The sequence below is a fragment of the Agelaius phoeniceus genome, chromosome 15, assembly GCF_051311805.1.
Source record: "Agelaius phoeniceus isolate bAgePho1 chromosome 15, bAgePho1.hap1, whole genome shotgun sequence".
NCBI classification, from domain to species: Eukaryota; Metazoa; Chordata; class Aves; order Passeriformes; family Icteridae; genus Agelaius; species Agelaius phoeniceus.
The window spans coordinates 15,549,055-15,569,642 of NC_135279.1; the positions used below are offsets into that span (position 1 = coordinate 15,549,055).

Consider the following 20,588-nt stretch of genomic DNA (forward strand, 5'->3'; position numbering starts at 1 on the left):
CAAAAACACACACAAAAAGGATATATTGTTATTTCCTTTGTTTGGCAATTCTGCTTCCTTAGATGATTTTCTACGAGTTCATTTGCCAAAGTAAAAACCCCAGAGCTACAAACCTTAGCCTGTGCCTGCAGACCCACCTTTGGGTCCCAGGGCTGCAACTTGACCCTTCCTTTCGCAGCAAAAGGGGCCAAGTGAGTGAGGAGTTGAAGACTCATCCTCCTCTAAGCAGCCAGCACGGGGTACAAGATCATTTTCTTGGCAAGCTGCAGGGAAGTGCCCCTCTCCCAGTGTCCTTGGCCCTCCCTCATGCTGGGGATGCTGTGCCAGCAGGCAAGCAGGGCTCAGGAAGGAGAGGGGCTGCAGAGTCACAGAGTGCCAGTGATGAGGCCTGAGCACCTCAGGACACTGGAGCCAGACCCAGAGGTGCTGCAGGGGACTTTGCATTGCTCCACACCTCTGCCAGCTGTGTTCTCAGAGCCAGGAGCAGGTCTGGCACGAGCAAGAGCAGCTCCATGAACAGGGCTCCATCCCTGCCCTCTCCTGAGCATTTCTCTGTCCTGCCACAACTGGGCCGCCCCTACAGCCCCAGCAAAGTGCAGCAGGAGAAGCCAGCCAGCCCCAGCTCGTGCTGAGGCAGGCAGCCAACATGACTCCAGTTTCCCAGGTGCTTTTCCAAATCTAAACTTCTTTCTAGAGGAAACCTTTACAAAATGTTTCTAGAGAAAACCTGTCCCGTAAGTGACAAGAAAACCTGCAGAATTTCACTGTGATTCCTGTCTTTGAGAGACTCTGATAAACTTACAGAGTCTCCAAAGGTAAAACAAAGGCTTCTAGGAAGGAAAAAATCAGTTGTTAGAGCACCGATACAGGTTACAGATGGTGAGCAGCTTTGGGGAATGCAGACCCATTTTCACATAAGTCTAAGGAGTGCTGGGCACTTAAAAGCATGGATTTGTTACAACTGAACACTTAACCTCATTACAAACAGTCCCCTTTCCTGGACTACCCACCTTGCTCAGACCCTATCACAGCTACACCTCCAGCAGTGGCTACTGCCTACTTTGCAGCACCTTTTATGCTGTAGCCAAAGCTTCTGAGGAGATATTCTCTTCCATCCCGTTTTCCAAAGCAAGAATGAGCTTCATGGAGAGGTTTGTGACACCATCACTGAGACTGCATCCTCACTGACACAGGACTCAAGGAAGAAAACTTGAACCAGAGCCAGGCAGGAGCCAGGCAGAGCCTGAGGAGGAGCAGCAGGGCGAGCCATGGCCTGTGCCACAGGGAGCCAGGGCTGCTCCCTATTCCTTGGGCAGCCCCTGTGCCCATCCACCTCTGCAGGGGCTGCAGCACACACAGCAGAGCCAAGGGCTGCATTCCCAGCTCCTGCTGGGAACATCTGGGCTCTCCCAGGCAAAGGAGGCTCCCAGCACCTTGTGAAGCCTCTCACATGTGGGTGATGCTTGGCACTCGAGCTTGTTCTGTCTCTCACCCGTCTGGGACTCTCTGCAGGGTCTGTGGGGTCTGTGCCTCTCCAGAGGAGATTCCCACTGTGCTGTGCCCACCTGGAGCACCCACACTGTCACCTGAGCATGGCCCAGCTCCCTGCTCTGCCCCATGTGCTGTCCCAGCCATTGTCTGCCATTCCCATAAGGAAGTGGATGCCTCCCACTGGCTGACAGGCCAGAGCTATTTCCATGCTTTGCCTTGAATAACCATTGCCTCTGGCTCTGTCTTTTCACAGTTATCCAGAGCACAGCAAGCTGTCCCAAAGTGCTCTGCTAAGGAGACATGGAAAACACTCCAGCAGAGACCCAGAGTGCTCACAGCCCTGGGACAGCAGCTGCTCCCTCAGGGCACGTCCTGCAGCCAGCTGGGAGCCAAATGTGGACAGCAGGGTGCACACACTGGGGTGTTGGAGCAGAGGATGGTTTGACCAAGCCTCCAGTGAAACCCTTTCAAAAATCTGAATCCCACACTTCTGCAGGAAATTCAGCACTCCCGTCCAGTTAAGATTAATGGTAACTAAAAGCCAAAGCCATTATGAGCCTGTGTAATTTATCTGAGGAATGCAGACTCATTATACAGACAAGACTTTATAATTTATACCTTTACAAGATAGTAGCACATTTCTGCTCAGGAGAGGAGAGCTGTGGGTCTCTGATAAGTGTGGGTCTCTGCAAGTGCACCAGTGGATCAGGGAGCACTGAAACTTCATCAGCCCAAGAGCTGGTGCAAATTGAAAGGCACAGGGATGAAAAACAAGCACAGGCTGCAGGGAGCTGTCACCCCTGCAACCATCAAACACACCACTTGGTAGCAAGCAAAATGATCCATCTGGCAAAGTCTCACATCATAAACCCTACAGGGAATGATTTTGGAGCAAGCCTTGCCACAGCAAGAGAGGGGCAGAGAGGGAGAATTGAAAACAGAGCCCAGAAACCTCCCCATAGGAAACACCCCAGATACAAAGATACCCAACCCACCAAGAAAGGTGGATGGGAAGATGCAGTGCTGTGTGATGTGATACAGGGAGGATCACAGCGCTCATCAGCCAGAGATTGCATGGGATCTTCATCCCATAGAAACAGTTTTGTCCCTTTGAAACAGGTAAAAAAGATCCTGACATGGTTGAGGCTTGGGCATCTTGGGCACTTCTAGGGGAGGCCTGTCAGCAGAGCTGTGCCTGTCAGGAAAATACATGGGTGATCACCTCTTCTGGAAGCATCTTTCTAATGTCATCATCCTTTCAACCCTGTTTCCTGCAAGTACCTTGCCTTTTACCCCAAAGAAGCACAAAGTGTTTTAAAACTGAGCCATGGAATCACCTCACTCCAGTCCATTTGTCAGCACAGAGATGTGGCAAAGGCCACAGAGAGAGGCAGTTCCCTGTTGAGAAGGGAGCATCAGGAAATGAGGCTATTTCAGACTGTAACACTGGTCAAGCCAAAGCCCTGTCTTGGCCCCAACAGTGGCAAAGCTAAAAAAGATCAGTGATAATCTTCCTTAGGCCATGCAGGATGGGCAGCTCAGAGACAACCCAAGGCAGCCTCAGTGTTGTCACATTTAGTGGCCTTTGCTGGATACTTCCACCAACAAGTTTAGTTGCTGTCTGAATAAATCTAATCTTGTAGCACCCACAATATTTGTGACAAGAGCTGCAGTGCTATGAACACAGTGTGTAAAGCCACATCTCCATTTTGATATTTTAACCTGCCCTTTCCTAGCTCTTGTATTAGAAAAAACTACTCTTTATCCCTACTTGTTTCCCCTGTGCTACCTGTGGCATTGCAGGCACAGCCAGCATCTCCCTCCCTAGCTGGGAAGCAATGATCTCTATTTATTCTTTTTTGGGTCATCCCTGGTTCTGCTTTTCTCTTTGGAAATAGTGAGACCATACTGCACACATGATATTTATGGGATATTTATTCCAGTCATAGGAATTCCTAATGGGTTTTTTTTTTGAGGTTTGGTGCACTGAATACAGATCTGTCTCTCTCATAACCCTGAAATTTCACTGGTGTGTGGTAACATTCATTCTAGAGCCTTCCAAGGTGCCTGATCACCCTGGGATGCTGCAGCAGCTGGGATTTCACATTCAGGAGAGCAACTAATCACGGAGCAAGGATGGAGAGACCTGCCAAGCCCCATGGGAGGACAAAGGGAAGCAAAATGTCTCACTTAGAGAAGGGTAACTGTGCCTGGGTTGAAGCGTGGCCCTCGGACACCACGTGGCTGCAGATCACACACCAGCACCTCAGAGCAAGAGGCCAAGGGAGATTTCAGTGGGTTTCCAGCACACTGGTGGGGTCATTCCCAGATTCACAAGTTCTTTGTGTTTAGCTCTATTCCCCATCAGCCTGGGCCAACACTTGGACAACTGCATGCCTGGTCCAGAGTCATGTGGGATGTTGGACCTTGGTGAAGTGAACCTCACACACAGTTTATTTACAGCTCTGTGCCAAACACTGTGCCTGGTGATCCACAGGCACAATTACTTCCCACAGCTATTTCACATTAACTGCTGTACAACAGCAGGCAGATTTTCCCCCCCATTGGCTGGTGTGGCAGAATAAGTCCTTCATTCAGCCTCCAACACAACTCCATCTCTCCCAAATGACTCAGAAAGTTGTGAAATTGCTGAGATGAGTGCAGAACTGAATAAGCAAGAGAGCAGTTTTGGGTGGTAGCAGGGTGGAACAGGACTCATGAAGGCAGTGGGACGTGATGAGGGGGCTGTGCAGTGACACCAATCATGTACCAAGAACCTCCCCAGGTACTTCAACAAATTAAAAGCAGAAAACCAGGAGTGTGCATGAGGCAAGTAAGTGGTGACATTTCCTTCTGACCAGGGGGAATAAGCAAGGTGCCCCTGAGATCCACAGTGGCAAACTGGTCAGAAAGCCCATGCAGGGTGGGAGAAGGGCTGGAGCAGCTCAGCCATCAGCAGGTCAGACCTCCAGCTGGTCTTCAGTCCCAGGACTGAGAACAAAGCAGGAGGGAGGGAGGAGGTGAGGACAAAGAAGAGAGGAGAATAATGAGGTGAAGAAAAGAGGTGAGGACAGGGAAGAGAGGGCTGGCTCTTGATGATGTGTTTGTGAATGATCTGCAGCCACATTTTATTGTTGCTGCCCCAGCCAGTGAGGACAGAGCAGCATAAACACATGGGAGATTCAGAGCACTGGAGTCATTCACAGAGTCTATTTTCCACCACATGCCTCAGTCATTCTGGACTATCATCAATGGCAGGGCAGCAGAGAAGAGAGCCAGGGGCAGTGACTGTGCCAGGTGGACTTCCCTTCACACAGCCCATCTACGCAGGAAGGCCATTAATGATTGTGCAGGGATTCTTACACAATTCCTGCCATGCACGTCATCTCACCTCTGCAGGCAGCTCACCAGCCTGTTCCCAGAAGCCTGGTGAAATACTCCCCCTGCAAAGAGTTAATTAATGCAGCTTGGACTATAAATTATAGTTAATTTTTCACGAGCTACAGCTACTGTCGAGGAGAGCAGGGAGACAGCGATGGTTTCGCCGCTCCTTTTCTTCTTTATAAATAACTTTGGCTGGTGGGTTCATAGAGTACAGACACTTTATTCTCTCAATATTTAGACATTCAGTTAGACAGATGAACTCAGCTGGTTGGGGAGTGTATACAGATTGCCTGCTCTGTATATGCCTCATGTACTTACTGATAAAACACAGAATGGCTGAGGTTCCTCTCAACAGAGCTTGTTAGAAGAACATGGATGAGAAGATGTCTGGCCAAGATATTCCTCAGTTGTAGGGCTGTAATCCTGGTGTGAGCCACACTAAATCCATGATTTACACTGATTAATACATGGAGGGGCTGGTGATCCTCACCATTCCCTCTGTGGCAGATTTCTGTGTGTCTGATACGACACCTCCTCCTGCAATAAACCTGAGCAGAGCCTGGATGCTCCCCACTGTTATCTGTACATAAAATCAGAAGGGCCTGTGCATACTGGAGTATGCCTGAAAGCAGACTGGGGACTCTGAGCTCATAAAAATCCCGCTCCTGTGTGTTTATTCATTTGGAAATGACCAAATATTTACCCCCGCATTTTATTGAAATAGATCCTGCTGGAATCATGTTTCCAGTTCCCGAGGGGATCATTAGGATCAATAGCTGCACACTAGGAGCTCATCCCAAGATACAAATACCAGACTGCAAGGCACTCATCTTGGAGCATCAGATGCTGCTGATCAAAACAGCACAGGTTGCATTCCCCACCTCTCCCATCTGCCCTGTTCAGGGGTTTCACTAAGAAACAAGTTTAAAGGTTTCTGAGCACTCAGGGGCTGCCTGTTTCCATGGGACAGGCAGTTATTGCAGGGGCAAAGTCCTGTGTTATTGTCAAGCTTCAGGCTGCTCCTCTGGAATGATCTCTGCAGCTTTACGAGGGAGCCCTTCCTATGCTCTGCTCTACCACAGGGGCCTGAAAATGCACATGACAGCAGTGCAGCATTTCATTTTCCCAAATCCCCAGCATCAATTGTAATAGAAGCAACATGATACTTCAATGAGGGGATTTGTTCAGCAACCTAAAAATCCTTCCACAGAGCCAATGCCAGCGTGAAAGCTTTGCAGGCAGGGCAGCTGAAGTCCAAGAAGTGAAGCAACACACCAGGATCCCAGGATGGAGCCAGAAGAGCAGATCCCCTGGTCCAGAGCCCAGTTCTGAAGGCTGGGCTCAGCCTCAGTGCTCCCAGGGGACATCAGCTCCCACCCCACACTTCATCCTGCCCCTCTTTGCCTTTAGAGTCTTTGCACCACATCTCGAGTGGCAGCTGCGTGACTACTTAAAAAATGCACAGTGTGCAAACTGAGCAGTGAGCAGGATGTGGCAGCTGCCAGGCACCTCAGAGCTCTCTGCAGAGTGGCAGTGAGATCTCCACACTCACCTCAAGGCCCCGTGCCTGCGTGCGTGCAGGTTCCGCTCAATTACAGCCCCACCTCAGCAACGGGGCTGAAATTATCCCAGCAAAGACCACACCAGCACTTATTTTTAGTCTAATATTGAAAACTGCTCTGTTCACATGGCCAGACTTGTGTCTGCTCTGCCCATGCTCTGGGCTGGCTGGACACCCTTCACCTCCAAGCCCAGAGCTCTGTGCTCACACCTGGGGGCTCCAGGAGAGCTCAGGGGCCTCAGGTTGGAGGGGCCAGGGACTGCCCAGCTGGGATTTCACATTCAGGAGAGCAATTATTCAGGGAGCAAGGATGGAGAGACCTGCCAAGCTCCATGGGAGGACAAAGGGAATCAAAATGTCTCACTTAGAGAATGGTAACTGTGCCTGGGTTGAAGCGTGGCCCTCGGACACCACGTGGCTGCAGATCACACACGGGCACTTCAGAGCAAGAGGCCAAGGGAGATTTCAGTGGGTTTCCAGCACACTGGTGGGGTCATTCCCAGATTCACAAGTTCTTTGTGTTTAGCTCTATTCCCCATCAGCCTGGGCCACTGCAAATACTTGAACAACTGCATGCCTGGTCCAGAGTCATGTGGGATGTTGGACCTTGGTGCAGTGAACCTCACACACAGTTCATTTACAGCTGTGCAGTACAGAGCAGCTCAGCCATCAGCAGGTCAGACCTCCAGCTGGTCTTCAGTCCCAGGACTGAGAACAAAGCAGGAGGGAGGGAGGAGGTGAGGACAAAGAAGAGAAGGGAATAATGAGAAGAAAAGAGGGGAGTAAGACCAGCAAGGTCACAGGCAGGTCTGCCATGGTCACCCAGTAAAGGCCAGGCCAGACTGGATTTGAGAGCAGGTTTGGGGGGTTGGTTGAACCATAACCACGTGGCACACGTTCCTGTGGGGTGTGGAACTCACAGAGCACAGCACAGCCACTGCAATCATGCAAGTCCATCAAACCAAGCTCACCTGGAAAAGTGAGGAGAACATTTCCTACACCCAGCCACGCTGGGCAGCAGGGAAGGGATTAAACTGGAGGGGATTGCCTCAATGGCTCTACACCAATGAGGCTACAAACAGCCCAATGGCATCACCAGGATGACAACTATGAAATCTGTGGACCCAAACTGGTGTGTGGAGAGTTAGACTTAATTGGAGAAAAAAGGACTATTTCAGCTACCCTTCCCACAGGGGTCTCTAGAGGGACTCTGGGGGGGCTTGTGATCCCCAGCAGATGAAATAAAGGCCCCAAAACCAAACCCAGAGAGCCCAGCTTTCATTCAGGTGTTTCATATCACCCCCCAATCCTCTTGCTCCCAGCACAACTCAGCACTGCCTGTTCTGCTCTTTCTCCCTGTTCCCCTTCTCCTGTGACCCTGAGCCTCTCCCTGCTGCAGAGCACCCTCAGCCAAGGGCACTGACAGCCCCAGAGGCTGATAAAGCACTCAGCCAGGAACTCATTCAGCTCCAGAGTGAGCAAGGAGCACGAGCAGAGTCCAGGGGAGCAGCTGCCATGATCCACATGTTGGTTTACATCACCTGCCCACCACTGGCACAGCCTCCTGCACCCTGACAGTATCCAAACCATGGCTCCTCCACCTGGCCTGCGTTCTCTCCTTACCCTCAGGGCTTCACGTGCTTGTTGAAGTCAAGGGAAGGAGCTAGAGGAGAGCTCAACAGCAGAAAACAAGCACAAGGGATTACTTGACCTTCTCAGAGACTTCAAACTTTATCTTACCTTTGTAAAATTAAACTTTGAGAGGGTTTGGCTAGCTCTGTCCTGTATAAACTTTCCATCTCAGAATGCTCTCCAGATTTCTCTGACCCTTCTTCCATTTCTGCCTCCATCAGAACGCTCTAAATGTCAGCACTGGTTCCTATCCTGTTTACCCAACATGTGCATAGACTCCTGAGCCTTGTTTAGCTGCCCCATGCTGCTCTGTGACAGGATCACGTTGCCATTCTGGGCTCTCTGATGTTGAAATGAGCAGAAAGGACCTTCCTGTCAGGGCACACGATCAAGTTACCACATCCCTGCAAGTTCCTGCCTGTGAGCTGAGCCACTGTGACCACCCAACTGCACAAGCTTAGCCTGTGACAAGCACAAAACAAAGTCTCATTTAACATTTTCACCACCAGTGAGGCTACTGCAGCACAAATGAAGCTGAGTGGAACCTCCTGCTGTTCACAAACCAAGTACTGGGGCATCAGTGTTTAAAGTCCAGCAAGTGATTTAGAAGATTTCAGTGAAACAGCAAGAGCAGGGACAACCTACAGGTGACTCTGAATACAGATATTGAAAAGAAATGCAGGACTTTTGCAAGAATGAGATACTTGTCTGCTCTCCAGATCATCCCACCTCACATCTTCATCACCTCCCCATATGCTGTACACACGTGCAATTCTCCATCACCATAAAAATCAGAGAGATTCTGAGTTGTTCAGATAACGCTTGAGAGATATTGCAAAAAAGGAATGTGAAGGAAAAAGTGAGTTATAGCTTTAACTCTGGGGACTTTGCCATCTCTTCCCATCATTAGGAAAAACAAAAGTGATGATGCAGCCATGGAGGAAAGAAGTTTTCCAAAAGGGGAAATTTCTGTGTTTCCTTTCTGAGATTTGGCTTTTAAGAAAATAGCATTAATCTAATATGATGCAAATAAGTAGCATGGATCTCTTCTGGTGAAAACAAAGGGAAAATCCTGGGGAAGGATGGTGTGGCCATGGCATTAATGATGCTGTATCTCAGCTTGGTATCCCTAGTGCAGTGCAAGGCTAAGCACTACAAAAAACCACATTTTAAGTGCAGTTCTCTAATCAGAAAAGCTTTTAAAGAATACCTGGCCAGTGCCTGCTGTGGCTGCAATCAGATTTCCTTTAAATTCATAAAAGACTGAGATTTCAAAGGAGGAAACATCCCCATAAAATCTGCAGAGCAGAACTGCCAACAGTGAGGCACAGCCAGCTGTGCTCTCAGCTCTGGGCATCTGCAGCTGGGATGGAAACACACACAAAAAACAAATCCCTGCCTGCTCCTGCCTTCCCAGGGCTTTTTCCAGGATCCTGGGGGCTCCCAGTGGGGAGAGACCCCCTGACACAGACAAAACACCCTCCACCAGAAATTGCTGAGCCAATGTCCAGGCACCAGGATTCTAATCTAGACTTGTATCCCCTCCTTGGTTTTTATTGCTCTGTGCCCATTTTCTACTGCTTTTGGGACAACTGAGTAGGAGGGAATGCTAAAAAGCATTTCAGCCACAATAAATCAAATTAAGAATTTGGGGAAATCTGTTCTTGCTTTCTGGACACTCAGAAAAAATGGGATGGCAGGGCATGGATGGATTTTCTGCAATTTTCTTATTACCTATGCTTAGAAGACTCATGTCTTTTTTCTTGTACTTCCTACAGCCTGTTTTGGTTTGATCAACTATCCTCAAAAAAAAAACCCCAAACACAAAAACAAAATAATAAAAGAAAACCCTGTTAAATCAAAGGCCATAACAAGCACATCTTGCAAGTACCAATAACTCCATGTACTGAAAGAGCTGGGAGTGCTTGAACTTCAGTTGCAATTTTAAGTATCATGTCCTTCAAGCTGCCATTGCAATAGTTATCAAATTCTCCCTCTCCAAGATAGACACCAGCAATATAAATCAGATTTTTTTAAAAGATCTAGGGAAAGAAAGACCAGTGGCTTTGGGAAAAATCAGACAGAAGGAGTGATTAAAGAAGATTCCAGGAGGCAATAAAGCATTTATGCAAAATGTCTCATAATAGCAAACAAATCAGGAGAAAGCAGCTGTATGGGGGGGTGGGGGAGAGGTACTTACACTCTTCTTCCATAACAACTATTTTAGTTTCTGAGGCTGGTAAGACTTGTGGTGCTTTCGTTGTTCCTGGGGAAATTAAGGTAAGAAAGTAGTGAACAAAATAATCTCTTTTGAGCAGAGCAGGGTGGGCTTAGCTACTGTGGGGAGGAGCAGAGGGGCAGGTGCTGCTGGGGGCACAGGCTGGGGGCTGCCAAGGTGTCAGTGCTGCTTTAGGGCAGGGCATTGGGGTGACAGAGGCAGGACAAGGAGTGTCCCTGCAGGGGATGGCACAGGGCACGATGTCCCCTCGCTCTGAAGGGCCTCGTGTCACCATAAAGAGGCAGAGATGGCTCAGGGCTCAGCTGGCAGGAGATGAACAGAAATGTGGGAGGTTTTCTTAGCCCTGATGGCCACAAGAGTGCAAAGATGGGATGGCAGGATGTGGCAGTGGGGAAAATGTGGAGTTTAGGAAAAGGTGGGATTTTCTGAAGAGCCTCCATCCCAGGTGAAGTTCTGCAGCACAAATTAATGCTTGGACCAGAGCTGGAGGAACAGGAAACAGATGAAGGAAGGTCCCCAGGATTAGGGGAGACAAGAACAGGGAGTGATTTCCTATTTTTGAACCAGGATGCTGGGAACCCCAATGCCCACAGAATGCTCTACTCAACCCTGCTGGCAGCACCAGCACCTTTGGAGAAGTCCCTCACAGCCTCTGGATGCACAAAGGAGGAAGCCCCAGGAGCCTGGGCTGGGGGTGCAGCCCTGCCAGAGACAGGGGTGGGACCACCACAAAGAGCTCGAAGCAGAAAGAATTTTTTGTACAACTTGATTTTCTCTGCAGTGTTTGATAAGTTGAGGAGTTGAGGAGATGCCTAGAAATTTCTTGAGGAAAAAAAGAACCTGAAATAGTCACACATCAACTGTGCCCTCATGGCTACGTGATATCAACATTAAACTATTCAATGATGAGAACTGGGAAATGGGATATTTTTCTAAGAAAGCATCTAATTTACTTCAAAGTCATAAAATCTGCAATATATTGCAGTATATTTTGACCAAGTCCAGAAGCATTTCCTCAGAAATTAACACCCTCACAAAGTTTCTCAATGCAAAAGCATTTATTTCTGAGCTGGGAGTTTTGTGGAAATGCTGGAATTGTAGAGGAGGGGTGAGGGGAGGCTTTGGCTGAGGGGCATTTTCTAAGTGCCAAGGGGGCTCTGCTCTGCAGCCACTCTCTCTAAAGATGTGGTGGATTTGGTGACTTGCAACAGATGTGTATGGCTGAAAAGCTGCTTTTCTGAAACTGAAAAGTGGTATTGGAATAGAGCAAAGAGCACTTTGCAATGGGAGTCACAACAGGATCAGTGCTAGGGATCTTGGGGAAGAAGAACCAGGGGACAACACATGTGTGGATTCAGGCGCCCTGAGGAGTTTTGCACTGAAAGGTGTCACAGAAGAAGGGAGGAAAGCTTGCAAGGCCCCAGGAAGGCCCAGCAGTGAGGGGACAGGAATCCTCCAGGAGAGCACATGCCTGCAAACTGGGGAAGGCTGCTTAACTCTGGGTAGCTGCAGGGGAAAGGGGAAAAAAGAGTGGTGAAAAAAGGTGAAAAATAGGGGGGACAGGGCCACAAAAGCCTCCAGGGATCAGCATCCCCTGGACTGGCCCTGCTGTGGTGGCAGGTGATCTGCAAAGAGCAGCAAGGTGTGCCTGCAGCTGAGCAGTGAGCCAAGGGCAGAGGGGAAGGCAGCTGAGAGCATGGATCATCCAGGCAGGGAGCCCACCACATTCACAGAGAGATCTCTGTGTGCCTTTCGTGGGTTTTCAGGTCTTATCAATTTCTGGGCAGCTCAGGAGTGAACCCATCCCTGCTGGGAGGGTCCTTGCCACACAGGGTGGTTTCCTGAGCACCCTGGCAGGTGCTGCCTGCCCTGCAGTGGCCAGGTGTGCATTTCCCTGTGTGCCTTTCCCTGTGTGCATTTCCCTGTGTGCATTTCCCTGTGTGCATTTACCTGTGTGCATTTCCCTGCCATGCATTTCCCTGCTGTGTATTTACCAGGTGTGCATTTCCCTGTGTGCCTTTCCCTGTGTGCATTTACCAGGTGTGCATTTCCCTGTGTGCCTTTCCCTGTGTGCATTTACCAGGTGTGCATTTCCCTGTGTGCATTTCCCTGTGTGCCTTTCCCTGTGTGCATTTACCAGGTGTGCATTTCCCTGTGTGCATTTCCCTGTGTGCATTTCCCTGTGTGCATTTCCCTGTGTGCCTTTCCCTGTGTGCATTTCCCTGTGTGCCTTTCCCTGTGTGCATTTACCAGGTGTGCATTTCCCTGTGTGCCTTTCCCTGTGTGCATTTACCAGGTGTGCATTTCCCTGTGTGCATTTCCCTGTGTGCATTTCCCTGTGTGCATTTACCAGGTGTGCCTTTCCCTGTGTGCATTTCCCTGCTGTGCATTTCCCTGTGTGCATTTCCCAGGTGTGCATTTCCCTGTGTGCATTTCCCTGCTGTGCATTTCCCTGCTGTGCCTTTCCCTGTGTGCATTTACCAGGTGTGCATTTCCCTGTGTGCATTTCCCTGCTGTGCATTTCCCTGCTGTGCCTTTCCCTGTGTGCATTTCCCTGCTGTGCCTTTCCCTGTGTGCATTTCCCTGTGTGCATTTACCAGGTGTGCATTTCCCTGTGTGCATTTCCCTGTGTGCATTTCCCTGCCTGCATTTCTCTGTGCCTTTCCCTGTGTGCATTTCTCTGTGTGCATTTCCCTGCTGTGCATTTCCGTCTGTGCATTTCCCTGCCGTGCATTTCCCTGCTGTGCATTTACCAGGTGTGCATTTCCCTGTGTGCATTTCCCTGTGTGCATTTACCTGTGTGCATTTCCCTGCTCTGCCTTTCCCTGTGTGCATTTCCCTGTGTGCATTTCCCTGTGTGCCTTTCCCTGTGTGCATTTCCCTGTGTGCATTTCCCTGCTGTGCATTTCCCTGTGTGCATTTCCCTGCTTTGCATTTCCCTGCTGTGCATTTCCCTGTGTGCCCTTCCCAGGTGTGCATTTCCCTGTGTGCATTTCCCTGCTGTGCCTTTCTCTGTGTGCATTTCCCTGTGTGCATTTCCCAGGTGTGCATTTCCCTGTGTGCATTTCCCTGTGTGCAGGTCAGGGCCCTGCAGCTGGCACTGCTCAATCTCACTCCCCCTCCTGTGGGAGGGTTTCTGGTGCTGGGGAAGGGGCAGCAGAGGAGCAGACAGGGCTCTGATGGCTGCACAGGGGGAAGGGAGCTTGCACATGCAGCTCCCATCACACAGGAGCAGTTTTTGTGGTGTGGGGCAGCCAGAGAGTGGGGCAAGAAAGACAAAAGGAGAGCACTGCCTCAGTTTCTTACTCGGGGCACCTTTCCTATCAGAATTGGAAATAAACCCAGCAGAGGATGAAGGCAGGGAGGTGTGAGCAAGGGTGGCCTTCCTGCAGACCCTGCCAGCACTGGGACTGAGCAGGCAGGGAGAGGCTGTGTGATGCTGCAGCTTCATGGAAGAAAAGATTCAGAAACGCCGAGGTTGAGAGAGAAAATACTGCCAGAAAGCAGCAGGAGAAAGCTACCTTCCCTCACATGGGATGAGAACAAAAACCTGGATCCCAGCAAAGGGCTGCAGAGCCCAGAGGCAGAGCCCAGCTCCCAGCCCAGGCTGCCACAGTGCCCCTTGTGAATGGCAGGAGGAAGAGCTTAGGAAATACAGTCACCCCCTCCCAGCTGTGCCCTCCCAGCTTCTGGCAGCCACTGTAGGGACTTTCTGAGCCGGAGGGTGCATCCAAACCATCGTGTTAAGCAATATAATTATTATGACCGAGATAATAATAAAACCACCTAACCTCAGACTCCATCCGCTGAGCTCTAAGAGATGGAGCACACATTCTAGGATGAAAATCAGAAGCAACTTCACTCATCACAAAGCTATGGTCTAATTACTTGTCTTCTGGTGAGTTTTGCTTCTCAGAAATTCTTTAAAAAATGAAAACATCAAGCCCACCAGCTTTCTTTCCTCCTTACCCCTTTTTTTAAAAAAATACATAGACTGTAAGTTTATTTAAAATGTAAATTAACCACATTGCCAGTGACAGATAACAAAGATAAACATTTATGCTAAGCTGCATTTTTCTTATCTCCCAAGATTGTTTTACTCGATATCCTGAAAGCATGAAACAAAATGCAAGACAGACCATGTGCAGAACCTTTCTGTGGAATGGTAGACAGCTCGAGACATTTGCTGGCTTCTTCACTTACCACTTTTCACATTCAGGCTGCCTTTTGCGGTGTCTTTCCCTAAAATGTTCTCGGCTTCGCAGCTGTACTCCCCAGCATCTTCAAGCTTCACCTTGTTGAACTGCAGTCTGGAAATCTTTCTGTTGAAAAGTACAGCAGACATTTCTTACTCCATTGCTGACCAACCTCATGAAGTGACAACCATTCCTGGCCCAGGGATGCTGCCTGGAGGGTCACCCCTGCTTGACAAGATGGGCTGCCTGAGCTTGCTGAAGAGGCACTGGAGCCTGGATAGGATTTGGACAAGTCCCTTCCCAGGATTTGCTAGGTGAACATCTCCCTCTGAACCCACTGCTCTGAGCGTGTGGTGTGGTTTGGTCTGACACCTGTTCTCATTCACACAGAAAGTCTTGTGAGGAGTTGAGGCCCAGAGTCCCAGCACTCCAGCACAAGCTTTCCACACTGGAAAAAAGCCAATTTACTGATGGACAGTGGGATCTGCCTGCCAGACAGATGTGGAGAGGAGATGCCTGCTCTGCACCTTCCTCAGCAGGGATGCTGAGCAGTCAGTGCTCCACCAGCTGCATTCAGCAGTGCCACACACTCAGCACAAACACCCACAGCACCCAGGGGGACTCACCCCTCACCACCCTGCACATCCACCCCCTGGGGTTTGCCCTGCACATATCACTGACAGCTTCAACTCAACCTAAAAAAGGGCAAGCACCTCGTGTCCCCCAGATCCACACTCCAATGGAATACAGACATGTGTGGCTGAGCTGCACACACTCATCTGAGCAGCCAGATGTGCCTCCAAAGAGCAGGAGAGGGTGGGTGGGACAACTACCCATGTCACTTCACAGCCTGTGTCACTTCACAGCCTGTGCCACTTCACAGCCCATGTCACCTCCGAGTCTGTGCCACCTCCCAGCCCATGTCACCTCCCAGCCCATGTCACCTCCCAGCCCGTGCCCCTACAGGAGAGGCAGATCTCTGCTGCAGAGCTCTGCGGCACTGCTGAAGGAGCATCGCCTTTCCCACTGGCTGTGACTCATTCTCTGGGATGGCTCTGACTAACAGGCAAAACCTTTTGTTGCCCATTTTCACAGGGATCTATAGGAGCCTTCAACACACACTGAGTGCCACTCATGAGACCGCAGTGGGACTCCCACATGAGACCCTCTGGTTTTCTACATTTTCTTCCATTTTAGCCATCTTATCAAAACCCACCCTGTCTGCTCTTCTCGTAAGAACATCTCTGTTTGCTTTCTACACCAAGCTTTTACCTCAGGTCTGTGTCACTTTATTTAGAGACTTGGAAGCGCTGCCAGCTTTAGAAGGAGGTCCCAGTGGCCGATGTTGCTGAAGGCAAATATAATTCCATTTATGTGGAAAATAACCATTAGCCTTGGACATAGCTGCAATGTTACACGTGTCATCCGAGAAGGACTTTTCTATGGGATGTGCAAATCATTGTCCATAGGAAGCCCTTCACAGAAGCACACTGGCATCTTTTTAACACCCTGACAAGCTGTTCTCCTGGGAGGCACGGCGCAAGGACACAGCAGGAACATCTCACTAGTTATATTAGTAAATTAAAAGCACTTGGAGACGACTTGGTAGAGCTCCCAGGAAACAGGCACTGCCCTGTTTTACAGGATGCGGTCAAGGGCTCAATTGCATGAGCTGGGGCCACATGTGGAGCAATTTCTAAATGGATGTTGACAGTATGCAAAGACCTCTTGAATCCCTCTGACAGTAGGTCTCCCCCAATCCATTTGTGTAACACATTCCAACATGGGAGCCTAAATAAGAGGGGTGATTCTGCCTCAACTCCCAGCACAACACCCTTCTCTGTGTTCTCAAGTCTCTGAGCACAGCCTGTGGCAGCCCTGGGCATGGTGCCCTCACTGCTGTGCTGCCTCTGGAGTCAGGTAATGCACAAGAAAGAGGCATTTAAGGACATGTAAAGGCACCCAGTGCCTGTTGCTGCCCTGGGTCTGTTGGTTCCTGCACCTTGCTGGGAGGCACAAAGGGTGCCTGGGCTCTGCTGGGCTGCAGCACCTTGTTCAGGAGCAGGTTCCCCACTCCTTCCATAGAGGAAGGTGTGAAAATGCTCATCAAAAGAGTGAGATGGCTCCAGAATGCAACTCCAAGCCTGCTCCCAGCCCAGCCATTACTTTCTCCCAGCTGTCTCAACCCTCTCTGCCAGAATACACCATTTGTTTCACAAACCAGGCTGCAGTGCAGGCAGCACATGCTGAAAGCAGCTTGGAAGAGCAAGGCTCTAACTCAGAGTCCATAGAAAACACCAGCCTGGCACATCAGCACGCTGGGGCTCTCTGCCAGGGCAGAGCTGAGAGCATCAATGGACATGCTGCCTTCAGCTGCCAGAGCACAGATGTTCTAATGATAATTAGCTGCATGGCAATCTCAGTCCACAGCACATTTCACCAGGTGGAGCAACTGGAAAAATCCATTACTGCATTAGAATATCACCTAGGTATGTGATTTCTTACAGATAAGGGGGTGTAAGTCCCAAAGATGTGAGTTAGGGAGTGGCACAAAAGGAGCCACACTTGACAGACTCAGCTCCAACAAGAGGGTGAGAGACATTTGGTCTTTTACCTGGAACTGGAGAGGAATGTGAGCAGAATAAAGAGTGATGTTGGCATTTGGAGCATAGCAACATCAAGGTGAAACCAAAGGGGATTACTTTGTTTTAATGCACAAGACTTGTACTGTCAAAAGAGCTTATTTTTGCCATCACAATTGGTTGAAATGATCCTGGACTGGAAGATTCCCTTGAAAAATCAAGAGTTTCTTCTTGCTTTTCATAGCCCAGGCCAATGGTGTGGCCCCTCTTGGTCTCCACACTGGGCTGTATAAGGTCTGGTGACAGACTCAGGGGAAAGGAGATGAAGGTTGGAGATATGGATCAGCTTTCATGTGGAGCACAAATGCAAAGAGAATTTCCCCATTCTAAGAAGCACTGAAACAGCCAGAGAGATACTTTGCCTCACAGCATTAACCATGGGCCTTTTAGTTAACATGGATAATCCTGTGCACTGGAAGAACTGAGCTGAAGGATGTCAGATGGACAAGTCCTCACCTGACCTGGTTCTGATCTATTTTACTATCTCCAAATGCTCCTGAAATACCCCAAAACTCCACTGGAAACCATCTTTTCCAAGTTGTGCTCTTCCCCCTGCTGTCCCCAGGGGCAGGTACTTTGTTCTCCTGAGGGCTGATTTCACAGACACACCAAGGAGTGGCCTCCAAGGAGTTACTGTGGGCCCAGGAGTGTGGGATGAAGGCTCCTGGGGACAGCAGCCCTGGGAGAGCCCCACGTGTGCATTCACAAGGGTGCCTGGCTGCCAGACCATGCCATTCTTCTGCAGGAAGGCTCTGCCCCGGGCTGTTTGCTCAGTGAAAGGGCCAGGGTCACTGACAGATCCCATCATTTCGCTGCAGTGCAACTCTGTTGACATCTCTTTACTCCAGGGGAAAATGTGCCTCATTGTCTTGCCTGACCCTCAGCACATATGACTTAGCCACGCACTAATTATCTCCTGTAGTGCCAGTGGAGGGATGAGCCACGGGGAATGTGCTGTATGCAAGCTCTGAGGGATAGGATTCACAAGGAGACCTTCAGCCTGGCCAAAAGAAGATCCCCCAAAATACCTTTCTGGCCAAGAGAAAAGAGTCCCCCAGAGGGCAGTTTGGAGGGATGAGTAAATCACCCTCTTCAGTGCCAATCTCCAGACTACAATGGGAAACAGGGAGATCAGCCCTTGGCCAGGACCTACACAAAGATCCTGGCAAATTCTGGCTGGGAAGGGTGTCCTCATCGGCTGTAATTTAGACATCTAAATGTGAGCTCAGGCCCTGAGGCCTCCAGTGCAGTGAGAGGAGAAGAAACAGGCCCTGCATCTGAGCCAAGGAGGAACTTCCCATGACAGCAGGCATGTTCCCACCAGCACTCTGGTCAAGCTTGAATCATGTTTCCCCTCTTACCTACTGCCAAGTGGAAATGGGGCCATCTTCCCAGGTCATCTCCTCACTAAGCCATTCCTGTCAGAGCATGGGATCAGGAGAGCAGCTGCCATGAGCTGCCCCTGTGACACCTACACTGAGGACTCCGTGCTCCCTGTGTGAGTTCAGCCACTTCTGCATCGTTCTGGACAAGAACAGCTCCAGGATTACGACTGTTGCAGTGGTTTATTAGTCTTCTAAAAATAGGGTAACTAACACATAAGTAACAAAGTCAAGGAATGAGCTGACAAAGAGAACTTGGAGACCACCCCATATGAGGCCCTGAAATTGTCAATGGAGAGCACTGCACATAGTAAACACACCTGAAACCATAGGAAAAGGAAATTCCCAAACATGACCCTTGCAAAGGACACACTGGCTGCCCTGCTGTGGTCACCCATTAACTCCATTCCCTCTGTTTGCAGCAGGAAGCACACTGGCATTGCTGAGAGCATGAGTGCCAGCAATTGCTGTAACGTGCACTGCTTGCATCCTGCCAGAGATTTAATTGGTACCTACGTGCTGCCCTGGCACCCTCACCCAGCTGCATTTGCCCTGAAAGAGCAGGTTAATGATTGGCAAGAAGATTCAGGACATCCAGCTTACAAACCACAAGTGCTGTGCAGCAGCCATCGAGCACTGGGCAGCCCCATGGCTGGGCCAGGGGCTCTGGGGGGACACATCCATCCCCCCCAGCACTCAGTGGGTTAATTCAGGCAGAGGGAATCACTGCAATGCAAAGGCAGAGTGGGGATGGCATGGCAAAGCCATGTCTGGCAGGGCAGGAGCAGCCAGGAGCATTCTGTCCCTTGCACAGCCCCTCTGATCTCTTCCCTGCCCTCCAGCTGTGCTCAGCAGAGCTGGGCAGGTGAGCTGTGCTCACAGTGCTTGAGGAAAACAAATGTTTTCTGTGCTCCACAGCATCATCTGGCCAGCTCAGTATCAGCTACAGAAAGAACAAATGGGAAAGGGGACAGAAATGCCCTCAAGCAAAGCAATGAAATAAGGCGGGTAAGGACAGGAAGGTTTGGAATTTTCAGCTTGGCCATCATCCCTTCTCTATCTCCCTTCCTCCCCTCACACCATCTCCTGACCCGCTCTGTGCTTGACCTGCTGGGATGGTGGGGGACAGGTAATGTCCTCACAGTGCCCAGGACAGGACCAGCCATCCCCTGACCCACTCTACCTGCTGTCTCCTGCCCCTGTTCCCCAACATTAAAGTGCTGTTCTAACCTGAGAAGCAGATTTGCCCCTTCTCTGCTCAGCAGTGCTGTGGTCTCTCTGTGCCCAGGCTTGGGACAGGCTGATTTTAAGAGGAAGACTCTCCCAGTCCTCACTCTGCAGAGCTGACACTGACACTGGGCCCAGAGTGAGGGTGAGCTACTTCTGGGTTGGACAGTGTCAACAGGAGGGGACAGGATCAATAAGTACACTCCAAAGAGCAGGGTCACTTGTGCAAGCCCCTGCAGGCTCAAACGCAGCCAGGGGTGTTCTGCAAATGGGGAGAGGTGTGGGGCAGCAGAGGCAGTGACACCACCACAGCAGGGCCTGGGCTGGACTTTGTGGCTGCTGTGTTGAGAGGCAAATCCCTGTGCAATGCTGCTGCTGCTCCCTGTGCCAGCCCAGGCTGTGGCACCTGCCAGGGTGTGAGGTCAATAAATGAGCAAAAGCTGAGTTTGGGGCTGTGACAGACCCAATGTCACTGCAGGGCCCTTTGTATTCTGGAATTCAAGGCAATTGATCCATCCTATGAATGCTTCCTCCAGCCCCAATGCCAGGATTTTAATTTCTTTGAGAAAATGTAGGTCCTGGAGCAGTGCTCTGAGGCCAGCTCCCAGCAGGTTCTTTCCCTGCTTCCTGTGATCTCATACAGGAGCAGTCCCAAGACTTCCCAGGGACTTCCCAGCACCAAATGTGGAACAGATTCCTCGCTATCCCAAAGAGTGTGTGACCTCAATTCAGAGACAGGGCCCCTCAGGGTGCCCAGGTCTCACTACCTCAGCAACCAAACCCTGAGCTGGTCATTGGCAGGGAGGGAAAAGAGGGCCCGTGCTGCTGGGGACA

The 20,588-nt window shown here is 50.2% G+C and overlaps 1 protein-coding gene across 4 annotated transcripts in view; it reads right to left on the reverse strand.

The window, feature by feature from the left end:
* Positions 1-20,588, reverse strand: part of NRG2 (neuregulin 2) — a 160,549-nt gene that overhangs the window by 32,115 nt on the left and 107,846 nt on the right. For all 4 annotated transcript variants that reach the window (XM_077186505.1, XM_077186503.1, XM_054642950.2 and 1 more), the window contains exon 3: positions 14,511-14,629. In XM_077186505.1, the coding sequence (XP_077042620.1) occupies positions 14,511-14,629 (119 nt within the window). The remainder of the gene's footprint in view (positions 1-14,510; positions 14,630-20,588) is intronic.